Source organism: Ornithorhynchus anatinus, chromosome 14 (genome assembly GCF_004115215.2).
Source record: "Ornithorhynchus anatinus isolate Pmale09 chromosome 14, mOrnAna1.pri.v4, whole genome shotgun sequence".
Classification (NCBI taxonomy): domain Eukaryota; kingdom Metazoa; phylum Chordata; class Mammalia; order Monotremata; family Ornithorhynchidae; genus Ornithorhynchus; species Ornithorhynchus anatinus.
The window spans coordinates 31052313-31066624 of record NC_041741.1 but is presented as its reverse complement, the minus strand read 5'-3'; the positions used below and the strand labels follow the sequence as shown (position 1 = coordinate 31066624).

General features: G+C 54.9%; 2 protein-coding genes across 11 annotated transcripts in view; one reads left to right on the top strand and one right to left on the bottom strand.

Annotated features, from left to right (window-relative positions):
- TMTC3 (transmembrane O-mannosyltransferase targeting cadherins 3) overlaps window positions 1-8469 on the bottom strand; it is a 48533-nt gene extending 40064 nt beyond the window's left edge. For 2 of the 5 annotated variants that reach the window (XM_029078825.2, XM_029078829.2), the window contains exons 1-2: window positions 6178-6260; window positions 1874-2045 (exon numbers count right to left, since the gene is read on the bottom strand). The gene's annotated coding sequence lies outside the window, so the exon portion shown is untranslated. Of the gene's footprint in view, window positions 1-1404; window positions 1427-1873; window positions 2046-6177; window positions 6261-8400 lie in introns of those variants that run through there. The other 3 variants (XM_029078826.2, XM_029078827.2, XM_029078828.2) reach the window with 3 other exon arrangements.
- CEP290 (centrosomal protein 290) overlaps window positions 6623-14312 on the top strand; it is a 65485-nt gene continuing 57795 nt past the window's right edge. For 5 of the 6 annotated variants that reach the window (XM_029078824.2, XM_029078823.2, XM_029078820.2 and 2 more), the window contains exons 1-6: window positions 6623-6654; window positions 10145-10276; window positions 10407-10484; window positions 10787-10856; window positions 11065-11111; window positions 13128-13271. In XM_029078824.2, the coding sequence (XP_028934657.1) occupies window positions 10175-10276; window positions 10407-10484; window positions 10787-10856; window positions 11065-11111; window positions 13128-13271 (441 nt within the window). In that variant the 5' untranslated portion in view covers window positions 6623-6654; window positions 10145-10174. Of the gene's footprint in view, window positions 6655-10144; window positions 10277-10404; window positions 10485-10786; window positions 10857-11064; window positions 11112-13127; window positions 13272-14312 lie in introns of those variants that run through there. The other variant, XM_029078822.2, reaches the window with a different exon arrangement.

The window sequence follows — 14312 nt, the reverse complement described above, 5'->3', positions numbered from 1 at the left end:
GCGCTTAGTGCAATGCTCTGCACGCGGTAAGCACTCAATAAGTACAAATAAACGAATGTAGGAGGCAGCAGAGAAGCAGGATGACTTAGTGTCAGCAGCATGGGCTTGGGAGTCACGGGACATGAGTTTCAATCCCAGCTCCGCCACTTGTCCGCTGTGCGGGGTTGGGCAAGCCACTTAACTGCTCTGGGCCTCAGTTACCTCATCTGGAAAATGGGGATGAAGACTGTGAGCCCCACATGGGACAAACCTGTATCTACCCCAGCGCTTACAACGGTGATGGGCACGTATTAGGTGCATAGCAAATGCCATGATAATTACTGTTGTTAAGAAACTGATTTACCAGCTGTGACTGGAAGTAACACTGGGCGTGGGCTTTCAAGACGGCGGAATACATCGGCATCCAGTGCGTGACCTGACTTTGGCCTTCACTCACCGAGGAGCAGATGTTACCCGGGGCAGACCATTATCATCATCAGTGCTACAATATTTGTGGAGGCCCCGACGGTGCTTGGAATTACACAGAACCACGTACACTGAAGAAGACACGGCTCGTGACTGGACCGAGAGCTCCCTGTGGCCAGGGGATGCAAAATCCACTTCCCTTGTATCTTCTCAAGCACTTTAACTGATCGCACACACCAGTGGACGCTCAATAAATACCGCCCCGACTCTTACTTTTCCTTCAACTACAGGGAATACGCACCCAGAAACGACAGGCTCTTAACCGTCAAAGCTAATCTTTCTTTCCGCCAGCCCCCGTCAAAGGCAGCAGCCTCTAAGAATTCGAACGAGCGACCGAGACATGACTTTGCCCCGCGTCCAATTTGGAGGGTGGGCGCGGAGGTGCCCGGGAGGCGCCCCCGAGGCCACGAGACCTCCGAGCAGCCCAGCCCCGATGGCAGGGGGCTCCAGTCGTGCTCCCGGGAGGCAGCGTGGCTCAGTGGAAAGAGCCCGGGCTTGGGAGTCAGAGGTCACGGGTTCTAATCCCGGCCCTGCCACTTGTCGGCCCGCGTGACCGTGGGCGAGTCACTTCACTTCTCTGGGCCTCAGTGACCTCGTGTCTGGAAAACGGGGATGAAGACCGTGAGCCTCACGTGGGCCGACCTGATTACCCTGTACGTATCCCAGAGCTTGGAACAGTGCTCCGCACATAGTAAGCGCTTAAAACTGACATCATCATCATCATGGGTTCTAATCCCGGCTCCACCGCTCGTCAGCTGGGTGACTCTGGGCAACTCACTTAGCTTCTCTGGGCCTCAGTGACCTCACCTGTAAAATGGGGTTTAAGACCGGGAGCCCCACGTGGGACAACCTCATCACCTTGTATCCTCCCAGCGCTTAGAAGAGTGTTTTGCACATAATAAGCGCTTAACAAATGCCATCATCATCATCGTTACCCACCATCGGCTTCAGCGCCACGGCTGGACTCGGGCGCTCTGTTGGCAGGCAGAGCTCCGGTGAGAGGGGCCGGGTGGCGGTGGCCGGGGTGGGGAGAGGCCTGAGGTCACGGGCCTCCGAACAGCTCGATTTCTATGGCCATCCTGGGGTTTCGGGAAAATCGAACGAAAAGGAAATCGTAGGACGAGACCGTTTTATTTTAACCCCACTGCCAGTCGGGAGGCCTTGATCGAGGGCACCGGGAATACGGACTCGCGCCGATTTTCACGTCGGCCGAGGGGAAGAGGACAAAATCGGCAGCTGTCGAAGAATCTGACTCATTCCGCAAGAAAGTCCAATCCAACGCAATGATTAAGCAAAGTCTTTCCTGTTAAATTCAGACGTCCAATAAGCGGTTTATCGTCTAAAAATGGAGAGCGTGCACACGCAGGTTAATCTGCGTCAGGGAAATACGCACATGCGGTCTTCATACCTAGTGAGAGAGGTGACGGTCCGATGAGGTCGCGGGGCTCTCACCAGGCGCCGACTCGAATCCAAGTCTCCGGATTTCAGATGAGCCAGTCTATCCGGGATGCGTCCGATCCTTTCTGTTTATTTTCACTGTCCCATTTCACTTACAGACTGCTGAGCGTCATTCACAAACGCTATGAAAATAAAGATCGAAGTTAACGCACCTGCCTAAATATTTCGCCGATGAGCGATTTACGAACATTCTTAGAGAACGCGACGACGTCGGGGAGGACAGGAGCAGGGAGAAAGTGACCATAACAGACGTTTCCTGTTCTTGATTAAAAACGGGTTCCAAACACAGCATCCAAAATTGCCAGCTAACCCAATACGGTGCCCGTTAAGATGCGGGACGGGTTAGCTCAGGCATTCGGGAAATGTCATCCTCACGTCGTTCGCAAAAATATCTCTGAGGTTTCCGTGACATTTTCTTGGTGCCAAGAGTGCCCGGATAACTCAGCAGCCACTCGAATGACAAGTGACGTCAGCACAGGCAAAGCTCAACGTCCGTAGCGCTTAAAAACGCCCCCGAGAAGCGGCGTGGCTCGGTGGAACGAGCCCGGGCTTGGGAGTCGGGGGTCACGGGTTCGAATCCCGGCTCCGCCCCCTGCCAGCTGACTGTGGGCGAGTCACTTCACTGGGCCTCGGTCCCCTCATCTGCAAAATGGGGACGAAGACCGGGAACCTCCCGTGGGACGATCTGACGACCCCGTATCTACCCCTAGAAGAGTGCTCCGCACATAGTAAGCGCTTAACAAATCCCAACGGGATTATTTAATGAAGACCCTAAAGGAAACGAGGGAGGGGGATGCGGTCCTCTGAGCTGTCAGGGACCCCTTTGAGGGCCGCCTGGTGGCACGGGTCAAGGGGGTCCCCCAATCTCCAAACCTGTTGCACACAGCCCTGAGATCTCACTTTTTTCAAACCACCGGGGTGGGTGGGTGGGGGCAGAACGGCAGAAACTCACAGCCCCCCATTCACAGGCACCCGAAAATAAAAGACGATCTCTCGGAGGCGGCCGCGCTACCTCCTGTACACCGCCGGCACGGCTTAGTGGCAAGAGCCCGGGCTTGGGAGTCCCGGGTGGTGGGTTCTAATCCCATCCGTGCCACTCGGCAGCTGTGCGACTCCGGGCGAGCCACTTAACGCCTCTGCGCCTCGGTTACCTCGTCGGCCAAATGGGGGTTACAGCCGTGAGCCCCACGTGGGACGACCTGATCGCCTTCTATCTTCCCCAGCGCTTAGAACGGTGCTCGGCACATAGCAGACGCTTAACAAATATCATCGTCGCTCTCCCGAGCACTATTACGGTGGTCCGCAGGTAGTAAGCGCTCAACGAATACCATAATACGCACCGGCGATCCCCTAAAGACACAGAGACCCCGCCCCGACCACAAATCCGTACACCAATCCGGGGACCCCCACCCGCCCGCCCACCCCCACACTGACATCCGTGGAGCCTCGGCTATGCACACACACATCTGGGGACCCCCACCATCCGGGGACTCCTACGCCCCCTCGCCCCCAGATCTGGGGGCCCTGAGCTACGCATAGGAACGTGTCCCCCCCCCCCCAGAACTGGGGACCCCGAGCCACGCACATACACATTGGGGGACCCTCACCTTCCAGTGACTCCTCTCCTCCCCTCAGATCTGGGGACCCTGAGCCATGCACATACACACTAGGGGACACCCACCTGTCAGTGATCCTATGCCTCTCGCCCCCAGATCTGGGGACCCTGAGCCAGGCATAGGAACGTCCCCCCTCCAAGAACTGGGGACCCAGAGCCACGCACATACACATTGAGGGACCCCCCCCCCCGCCTTTCAGTGATCTCCCCCCCGCCCCCGGATCTGGGGACCCCGCGCCACGCACATACCCACCGGGAGACCCCCCCACCTCCCAGTGATCCTACACCCCCCGCTCCCAGATCTGGGGACCCTCAGCCAAGCGTATGGACATCGGGGGACCTCCCGCCCCCCAGATCAGGGGACCCCGAGCCACGCACATACACGCTGGGAGACCCCCCCCACTTTCCAGTAACTCCCACGCCCCCCCGCTCCCAGATCTGGAGACCCCGCGCCATGCCTACGGACATCGGGGGACCTCCCGCCCCCCAGATCTGGGGACCCCGAGCCACGCACATACACGCTGGGAGACCCCCCCCCCCACTTTCCAGTAACTCCCACGCCCCCCCGCTCCCAGATCTGGAGACCCCGAGCCATGCCTACGGACATCGGGGGACCTCCCGCCCCCCAGATCTGGGGACCCCGAGCCACGCACATACACGCTGGGGGACCCCCCTCCAACCTTCCAGCGACTCCTCCCCCCTTCCCCCCGCACCTGGGGACCCTCATCAGCCACACGGACATTCGAGGCCCCCCCCCCCATCTTCCCGCGACTCCTCCATCCGGGGACCCTCACCTTCCAGGGATCCTCCTCCCCCGCTTCGCCCCCGAACACGCACACCCGGGGACCCTCGCCCGTCGGCGACACCTCCCGCCGACGCGCACACGCGCGTGTGGATGGCGGTGAAACCCCTCCCGCCGAGGTCCCCGTCGGGGGACGCCCCGCCTGCAGGGGGTCCCGAGGCCACGTCCGGGGGTGCCGGGGGTGCCAGGGCTCCGCACGCGGTAAGCGCGCAACAAATACCACTGAAGGCGGGGACCCGCTGCCGATCCCCAGGCCAGGCCAGCCAACTCCTACCTCGCCGACCGGGAGCCCGTCGTTGGGCGGGCGTCGAATCGTCCGTTCCAAGCGCTTAGCGCAGTGCCCCGCGCCTCGTGAGCGCTCAATAAATAATCGAATGAATACTCTGAGGGGGTTCCAGGGAGGATGGGGGAGGAGGGACCCGGCTTCTCCCTCCCGCGGGGGGGGGGATTCGTTCATCCGTTCATTCAATCGTATTTATCGAGCGCTCACTACGCGCGGGACGCTGAAATAAGCGCTCGGAACGTACGGTTCATTCCTAGTGTTTATTTAGCGCCGACTCTGTGCGGGGCACTGGACTAAGCGGTTGGAACTTACAATGCGTTCATCCGTTCACTCGACCGTATCGACTGGGCGCTCACGCTGCGCGGAGCCCTGGCTTAAACGCTTGCGCCGTTGAATTCATTCAGTCGCATCGACCGGGCGCTGACGCCGCGCAAAGCCCTGGACTAAGCGCTCGGACCCTACGATGGAGTCGATCGTTCAGTCCGAATGATTGAGCGCCGACACCGTGCACGGCTCTGGCCTAAGCGCTTGGAACGTACGATTCGTTCGTCCCATCGTATCGATTGAGCGCTGACTCTGTGCAGAACGCTGGACTAAGCGCTTGGATGGTGCAATCCATTCATTCAGCCATTCGATCGTACTGACCGAGCGCTGACACCGTGCAAAGCCCTGGACTAAGCGCTTGGACCCAATAATTCATTCATCCATCCATCCAATTGCATTGATTGAGCGCTGACACTGCGCAGAGCGCCGGCCTAAGCGCCTGCACCGTACAATTCATTCATTCAATCGTAATGACTGAGCGCTGACACTGGGCAGAGCACTGGCCTAAGCGCTTGGAACCTACAATTCATTCATTCGATCGTATCGATTGAGCCCTGACTCTGTGCAGAGCACTGGACCAGGCGCTTGCACCGTGCAATTCATTCATTCATCCAATCGCATCGATTGAGCGCTGACATTGTGCAGAGCACTGGCCTAAGCGCTTGGGACCCACAATTCATTCATTCATTCATTCAATCGTATCGATTGAGCGCTGACACTGTGCAAAACCCTGGCCTAAGCGCTTGGCTGGTGCAATTCATTCATTCATGAATCCATCCAATCGTATTGAGTACTGACACCGTGCAAAGCACTGGACTAAGCGCTTGCAAGCGTACAATTCATTCATCCACGCTGACACTGTGCAGAGCACTGGCCTAAGGGCTTGGAACCTACAATTCGTTCATTCAATCGTACTGCTCGAGCGCTGACTCCGTGCAGAGCGCTGGACTAAGCGCTTGGATCGTGCAATTCATTCATCCGTCCAATCGTATTGATTGAGCGCCGACACTGCGCAAAGCGCTGGACCAAGCGCTTGCAACCGTACAATTCATTCATCCATGCCGACACTGTGCAGAGCGCCGGCCTAAGCGCTTGCAACCTACCATTCATTCAGGTTCAGGGCCGCGCACAGAGCGGGCGCTCCAGTAAATAGGGATGACTGAATGAGTGAGTGAATGAATGAATGACGAATGCCCCAGGGCGCCCCCGTCCCCCCGCCGTCCCCCCTACCTGGGGCGGCCCTAGCGAGAGCGCCCGGCGCCCGGAACGGCGGCGAGGGAGGCGTCGGCGGCGTCGGGGGAGGCGTCGGCGGCCATGGCGGCCGGGGATGGCGGCGGACGGCGGCGGATGGCGGCGGATGGCGGAGGACGGGCCGGGAGGGGTCCGGGGCGGTGGAGGAGGCCGCCTCCCTCGGGCCGCGCGGCATGCCGGGAGCGGGCGGCCCAGGGCATGCCGGGAGTTGTAGTCCCCGCCCGCCTCGGGGCCCGGCGGCGGCGGCGGCGGCCGGAAAGCGCTCGCTGTCGTGGTGAAGGGCCCGGCGTCGCCTAGCAACGGGGGCGGGGCCCGCCCGCTGCCCCATCCGCGCGGCCCCGATCCGCACGGCGGCTCGGCTCGGCTCGGCTCGGCCCGGGCTCGGCCCGGCTCGGCTCGGTTCGGCTCGGTTCGGCCCGGCTCGGCTCGGCTCGGCCCCGGATCGGCTCGGCTCGGGTCAGTAACCGCAGCGCCGCGGGACCGGACCCGGCCGGCGCCTCTGCCTCCTCCTCCGCCTCCTCTTCTTCTTCCTCTTCCACCCCTGCTTCTCTGCTCCAGCCCCGTGCCCCCCTCCTCTGCTCCTGCCCCGAGCTCCAGCTGCATGCCCCCCTTCTCTGCTCCTGCCCCGTGCCCACCTCCTCTGCTCCTGCCCCTCTGCCCCAGCCCCCTGCCCACCCCCTCTGCTGCAGCCCCTGCCCACCTGCTCTGCTCCTGCCCCTCTGCTCCAGCTCCGTGCCCACCTCCTCTGCTCCAGCCCTGTGCCCACCTCCTCTGCTCCAGCCCCTGCCCACCTCCTCTGCCCCTGCCCCGAGCTCCAGCTGCATGCCCTCCTTCTCTGCTCCTGCCCCTCTGCCCCAGCCCCCTGCCCACCCCCTCTGCTCCAGCCCTGTGCCCACCTCCTCTGCTCCAGCCCTGTGCCCACCTCCTCTGCTCCAGCCCCTGCCCACCTCCTCTGCCCCTGCCCCGAGCTCCAGCTGCATGCCCTCCTTCTCTGCTCCTGCCCCTCTGCCCGAGCCCCCTGCCCACCCCCTCTGCTGCAGCCCCTGCCCACCTGCTCTGCTCCTGCCCCGAGCTCCAGCTCCGTGCCCACCTCCTCTGCTCCAGCCCTTTGCCCACCTCCTCTGCTCCAGCCCCTGCCCACCTCCTCTGCTCCAGCCCCGAGCTCCAGCTGCATGCCCTCCTTCTCTGCTCCTGCCCCTCTGCCCCAGCCCCCTGCCCACCCCCTCTGCTCCAGCCCCTGCCCACCTCCTCTGCTCCTGCCCCGAGCTCCAGCTCCGTGCCCTCTTTCTCTGCTCCAGCCCCGTGCCCTCTTCCTCTTTGACCCCCGTCCCGGGGTCCAGCCCCGTGCCCACCTCCTCCACCCCTGCCCCTTGCTCCAGCCCCGTGCCCAACTCTTCTTTAGCCCCTGCCTCGGGCTCCAGGTCCATGCCCTCCTCCTCTGCCCCTGTCCCGAGCTCCAGCTCCGTGCCCACCTTCTCTGCTCCTGCCCCAGGCCCCGGCCCCTGGCCCGCCTCCTCTTTAATAATAATAATGATAATAATAACGGTGTGGTATTTGTTAAGCGCTTAGTGTGTGCAGAGCACTGTTCTAAGTGCTGGGGGGATACAAGGTCATCAGTCTGTCCCACGTGGGGCTCACAGTTTTAGTCCCCACTTGACAGATGCGGTCACTGAGGCACAGAGAATAATAATCATGAGGATGTCGGTATTTGTTAAGCGCTTACTGTGTGCGGCGCGCTGTTCTAAGCGCTGGGGGAGATACAGGGGAATCAGGGTCGTCCCACGTGGGGCTCACAGTCTTCATCCCCATTTTACAGAGGAGGGAGCTGAGGCCCAGAGAAGTGAAGTGACTCGCCCACGGTCACCCAGCTGGCAAGCGGCGGAGCCGGGATCCGAACCCATGACCTCCGACTCCCAAGCCCGGGCTCTTTCCACTGAGCCACGCTGCTTCTCCCTCCTCCTCTGCCCTTGCCCCAGGCTCCGGCCCCGAGCCCCTGCCCCTTGCCCACCTCCTCTTCCTCCCCCTGCCCCCGGCCAACCTGGGGGGGGGGGTCCCGGATGCCCCTGCTGGGACCGATCACCCCTTGGCCTCCCTTCCCCAAATCGCCCAAATCGCCGCCCTTGGCTTGGCACTCTCTATTCGCCCTTCCTGCAGACCCCCACCGATCGATCGACCGGTCGATCGTATTTAACGAGCCCTTACCGTGTGCAGACCGCCGTGTTGAGCTCTTGGGCGAGTTGGTGGGCGCTCTCCTTGCCCACCGCGGTCTAGAGGACAAGTTTAGAGCTCGTGTTGGGCAGGGAATGTGTCTGAGGTATCTGTTGCCCTCTCATTCAATAGTATTTATTGAGCGCTTACTATGTGCAGAGCACTGTACTAAGCGCTTGGGATGAACAAGTCGGCAACAGATAGAGACGGTCCCTGCCGTTTGACGGGCTTACGGTCTAATCGGGGGAGACGGACGGACGAGAACGATGGCACTAAACAGCGTCAAGGGGAAGAACATCTCGTAAAAACCGATGGCGACTAAATAGAATCGAGGCGATGTACAATTCATTAACAAAATAAATAGGGTAACGAAAATATATACAGTTGAGCGGACGGGTACAGTGCTGTGGGGATGGGAAGGGAGAGGTGGAGGAGCAGAGGGAAAAGGGGAAAATGAGGCTTTAGCTGCGGAGAGGTAAAGGGGGGATGGCAGAGGGAGTAGAGGGGGAAGAGGAGCTCAGTCTGGGAAGGCCTCTTGGAGGAGGTGATTTTTAAGTAAGGCTCCAAGAGCTCAGTACAGTGCTTTGCACACAGCACGCACTCAGGAAATACAATCGATCGTTAATTATGTCTGTCAATGGGCTTTTCCGTTAACGTCTCTAAACTGTTAGCCTGTGGTGAGCGGGGAACGGGTCTGCCAACTCGGTTGTCTTTTGCTCTCCCAAGCCCTTAGTACAGTGCTCCGCACACAGTAAGCACTCTGTCGATACAGTCGACGAATCGATCCCTCCTTTTGTGGACAGTGAACCGAAAGCTTCAATAATAATTATGGGATTTGTTAAACCCTTACTATAAGCTGAGCGCTGTTCTAAGCACTGGCCTAGATACAGAGTAATCAGGTTGTCCCATGGGGGGGCCTCGCAGTTTCAATCCCCATTTTAATAAGAATGGTATTGAAGTGCTTATTCTATTTATTGCTATAGTTTTTGTCTGTCTGTCTCCCCCGATTAGACTGTAAGCCCATAATAATAATAATAATGGTATTTGTTAAGCACTTATTCTATCTATTGCGATAGTTTTTGTCTGTCTCCCTCGATTAGACTGTAAACCCATAACAATAAAAATGGTATTTGTTAAGCACTTATTCTATTTATTGCTATAGTTTTTGTCTGTCTGTCTCCCCCGATTAGACTGTAAGCCCATAATAACAATGATGGTATTTGTTAAGCACTTATTCTATTTATTGCTATTGTTTTTGTCTGTCTGTCTCCCCCGATTAGACTGTAAGCCCGTAATAATAATAATGGTATTTGTTAAGCACTTACTCTGTTTATTTGCTATCGTTTTTGTCTGTCCGTCTCCCCCGATTAGACCGTAAGCCCGTCAGAGGGCAGGGGCTGTAGCTGTTGCCGATTTGTCCATTCCAAGCGCTCAGTACAGTGCTCTGCCCATAGTGAGCGCTCAATAAATACTATTGAATGAATTATGTACGTGCCCAGCACTCTTCTAAGCACTGAGGTAGATACAGGGTAATCAGGTTGCCCCACGTGGGGCTCCCCTCTTAATCTCCGTTTAATCTCAATCTCAGCTGAGGTAACTGAGGCCCCAGGTCACACAGCAGACAAGTGGCGGAGCCCGGATTCGAACCCGTGTCCTCTGACTCCCAAGCCCGTGCTCTTCGCACTGAGCCCCGCTGCTTCCCTGCCACGTCGCTAATGGCCGCCTCTCTCCTCAACAGAGTCTACACCGTTTTTCAGAAGAATCCAGGATGCCTCCTCTTTTGGACTGGAAGAAGATCATGAGAGTTGACCCGGATTCCCTGCCTCGACAGGATGAACTGGCGGACCATTTGCTAGAGTCGCTTTCCAAGGTGGTTTCTTTAACGCGGACGAACGATATTAGGGGTTTAAGCCGCCCATTTCCCAATATGTGATTTCGTTTTACGCTGGGGTCGTCGAGAAGATAACAAGAGCTTTCCCTTTTTTTCCTCTTTCCTTTAGGTCGAAGGAAAAGACTTAAAAGATGAAAACCACGAAAACGTCGTGCACCTCTTCCGAATTACTCAGGCGTTAATGAAGGTGTGTATTTTGCAAGGAAGTTATAGATCGTAACCCTCGTGAGGTCGGTCGATTTCATGGTTAGGAAATCGGGCAATCGATCAGTCTGTCGTAATTATTGAGCTTTTACTGCATGTCCTACACTCTGCTAAGTGCACGGGAGAGTTGTTGGACACGTTCCCTGCCCACGTCGAACGTACAGTCTTGAGACGATACACTGAGCAAAGGGAAAAGGATTACGGTCCTGCCCTCCCCGCCAAGTAGATATGCTAAATTGATTTGGAAGGAAGGTTCGAGGTATCATTTCTTTTCCCCACAATCAGATGAAAGCTCAAGAAGTGGAACTAGCTTTAGAAGAAGTTGAAAAAGCCGGAGTGGAACAAGCCAAATTCGGTATGTGTCTTAAAGAAAAGTTACTAATAAACTTTAAAAGAAGAAAGTCTGTTAAACGTTAAGCTTAGTTACAGAAATCATGAATACTCTCTTTCCCGATTGTCGAAATAATGAAACCGATTTTTCGATGAGTCGAACTCAAAAGTAAGCGATGCGTTTGCCAGCAGTTCTAGTCAAGTAAAGCGTTTGTCTTGGTTTCTTTCAACAGAAAATCAGTTAAAAACTAGAGTGATGAAACTGGAAAATGAACTCGAGGTATGACCATTGCGTTTAATAAAGTGTGTTTATTTCAGAAAGCTCTGTGCGCGTACCATTCAGGCTGTTTTTGAGGAGAGGAGTTCGGAGGCACGTCTGCCTCCTGCATTTTTTAAATGTCCAAGTTCTTTTTTTAAATGTCCAAGTTTTTTTTTTTTTTAATGTCCAAGATCTGCCCAGGCTCTACCCGGCACTACAACGTTTTTTCGATCCACTGTTCTAGGATGCCAATGTTTCCCTCTTCCTTCAGTGCCATAACCTGCCATTCGGAGCGGCACTGGACAGAGGGGAGGAAAATGAAAATCAAGGAGGGAGGGAGGCTCCTACATGAGGAAGGCAAGGATAGAGCATCCTGTCAAAAATGACATTCCAAGCCTTGGTCCCCAATCTATCAATCAGTGGTATTTATTAGGTGCTTACTATGTGGAGAGCGCAGCGTGGCTTAGTGGAAAGAACACGGGCTTGGAAGCCAGAGGTCGTCGGTTCTAATCCCGGTTCTGCCACTTGTCTGCTGTGTGACCTTGGGCGAGTGACTTCACTTCTCTGTGCCTCAGTGACCTCATCTGTAAAAATGGGGATTAAAAAAAAGTGACCCTCCACGTGGGACAATCTGATTACCCTGTATCTACCCCGGCGCTTAGAACAGTGCTCTGCACGTAGTAAGCGCGTAACAAATACCATAATTATTATTAATCATTATTTAAGTACTTGAGAAAGTACAGTACGTAACGTAGAGTTGGTAGACGTGGACCCTGTCCGCAAGAAGCTTACCCTCTTGGGTCAGAGAGTTGGACGTTAGAATAAATTACAGGTAGGGGAAATAATAGAGTAAAAGGATAGGTACCTAAGTGGTATAAGATGATGTGGGGAGGACAGAGGATAATAAGAGGAATAACGCTGAGAGAAAAGGGCACACGTGAGGATGTTACAACACAGAAATATAAAGGAATGTGGGGAGAACAGAGGAAAATAAGAGGAATAACGCTGAGAGGAAAGGACACACGTGAGGATGTTACAACACAGAAATATAAAGGATGAAAGAAGGCAAAGATGACAGAGATCAGAGGGGTAGAAAAACAGAAGGGAACAAAGGTTTGCAGAGCCTATGAGGTGGTAAATGAGAGAGGGTAGAGTTGTGAAAGAATCTTGTCTAACGCCGTCGAGTCGTCTCCGACCCGTCGCGACACCGTGGACGCATCTCTCCCAGAACATCCCACCTCCATCTGCAATTGCCCTTGTAGTGCTTTCTTGGTAAGACTACAGAAGGGGGTTACCGCTGCCTTCTTCCGCGCGGTAAACTTGAGTCTCATTCATTCATTCAATTCAGTAGTATTTACTGAGCGCTTACTATGTGCAGAGCGCTGTCTCCTCCATCATCTCTCTCCCCTGCCGCTGCTGCCCAGCACAGATGAGTTTTGCCTTGCAGCAGATGGCCTTCCACTCGCTAGCCACCGCCCGAGCTAGGAATGGAATGGACAGGATTGTGCTCGGCTCTCCCCGCCTTAGTCGAGACCGGTAGAGTACGGGAAACTCTCCAGGTGCGACCCTGAGACGGGGTGTGAAACATTCAATAGTACTTATTGAGCGCTTACTTTGTGCAGAGCACTGGACTGAGCGCTTGGAATGGACAAATAGGTAACAGATAGAGACAGTCCCTGCCCTTTGACGGGCTTACGGTCTGATCGGGGGAGACGGACAGACGAGAACGATAGCAATAAATAGAATCGAGGGGATGAACATCTCTTTAAAACGATAGCAGATAAATAGAATCAAGGCGATGTACATCTCATTAACAAAATAAATAGGGTGATGAAAATATATACAGTTGAGCGGACGAGTACGGCGCTGAGGGGAGGGGAAGGGAGAGGGGGAGGAGCAGAGGGAGATGGGGGGAAAAGAGGGTTTAGCTGCGGAGAGGTCAGACAGTGGGGAGGGAGAAAAAGCAAGGAAGATTGAAGAGGATGGAGGGAAATCTGGGGGTGGCCGAACTGACGGGTGGATTTTTCCCGTTTTAAGATGGCCCAGCAAGCTACAGGTGGTCGTGATACTCGTTTTTTGCGCGAGGAGATCCGTCAGCTGGAAAAACAACTGGAGCAGAAGGACAGAGAGCTGGCCGATTTGGAAAAGGAAATGGAGAAAGAGAAGAAAGTCAATGAACAGGTAAGGAATCAGTCCATCTAGTGGTATTTATTGAGCAGTTAATAAGTGCAGGGCTCTGTACTAAGTGCACGGGAGAGGGCAACATCACAGAATTGGAAGTCACGTTCCCTGCCCACAGTGAGCCTACAGCCTAGATGGGGACGGCTTCCATCGTCTCTAAACCCAAGTTATGGTTGACCGTTATCCGGATGGAACTTTAGTTTTTTTCTCCATGCTACCACAGATAATTATAAAGACTCTACCTCTGTGCATACATGGGTTCGAATCCCAGCTCTGCCACTTGTCAGCTGTGAGACTGTGGGCAAGTCGCTTAACTTCTCTGTGCCTCAGTTACCTCATCTGTAAAATGGGGATTAACTGTGAGCCTCACGTGGGACAACCTGATGACCCTGTATCTCCGCCAGCGCTTAGACCAGTGCTCTGCCCAGAGTAAGCGCTTAACAGATACCAACATTATTATTATTATTAATTACTGTAAACTCTTTAAGGTTTTTTATGACTGCTTTCTATCCTCAACGTATTTGAAAACATAATGGCCCTGGCCTTAACTAGTAGGCTCACTGAGCAAACTGATCTATTTTGAAAGGCGTATTCACTTTTTCAGGTTATATGAGAAATATTAGAAAATGAGTGTTCCAGCCCATTACTCTTGGCAGATAAACCCAGCTACGAAAGCAAGGAATTTTGAAACATCGATTTGATGATATTATTTTATAAAGTGTTGTTTTTAAGCCTTTCCTTTCCTCTCTCTAGCTCATACAAGTTGAAATAGATGTTATTTGTATCCCAGAGGCCAGTAGATTTACTAGGTATCTGAGACCACTATCATCTCTATTAGATGACAGTGGCAGAGCCAAAATACTCTAGAGAAGAGTTTGTTCCCAGAAAATCAGGGACCATGTTTGTTTGCTTAATATGGTACAGGGCACGTCACAAGGTCATGAACAAGTGAGTATTTAAAAATGCTTTTGATAGTAATAGCTGTATTTATCACGCACTTGTTATGTACCAATTTCCTACTAAGTTGCTGGGGTAGAAACA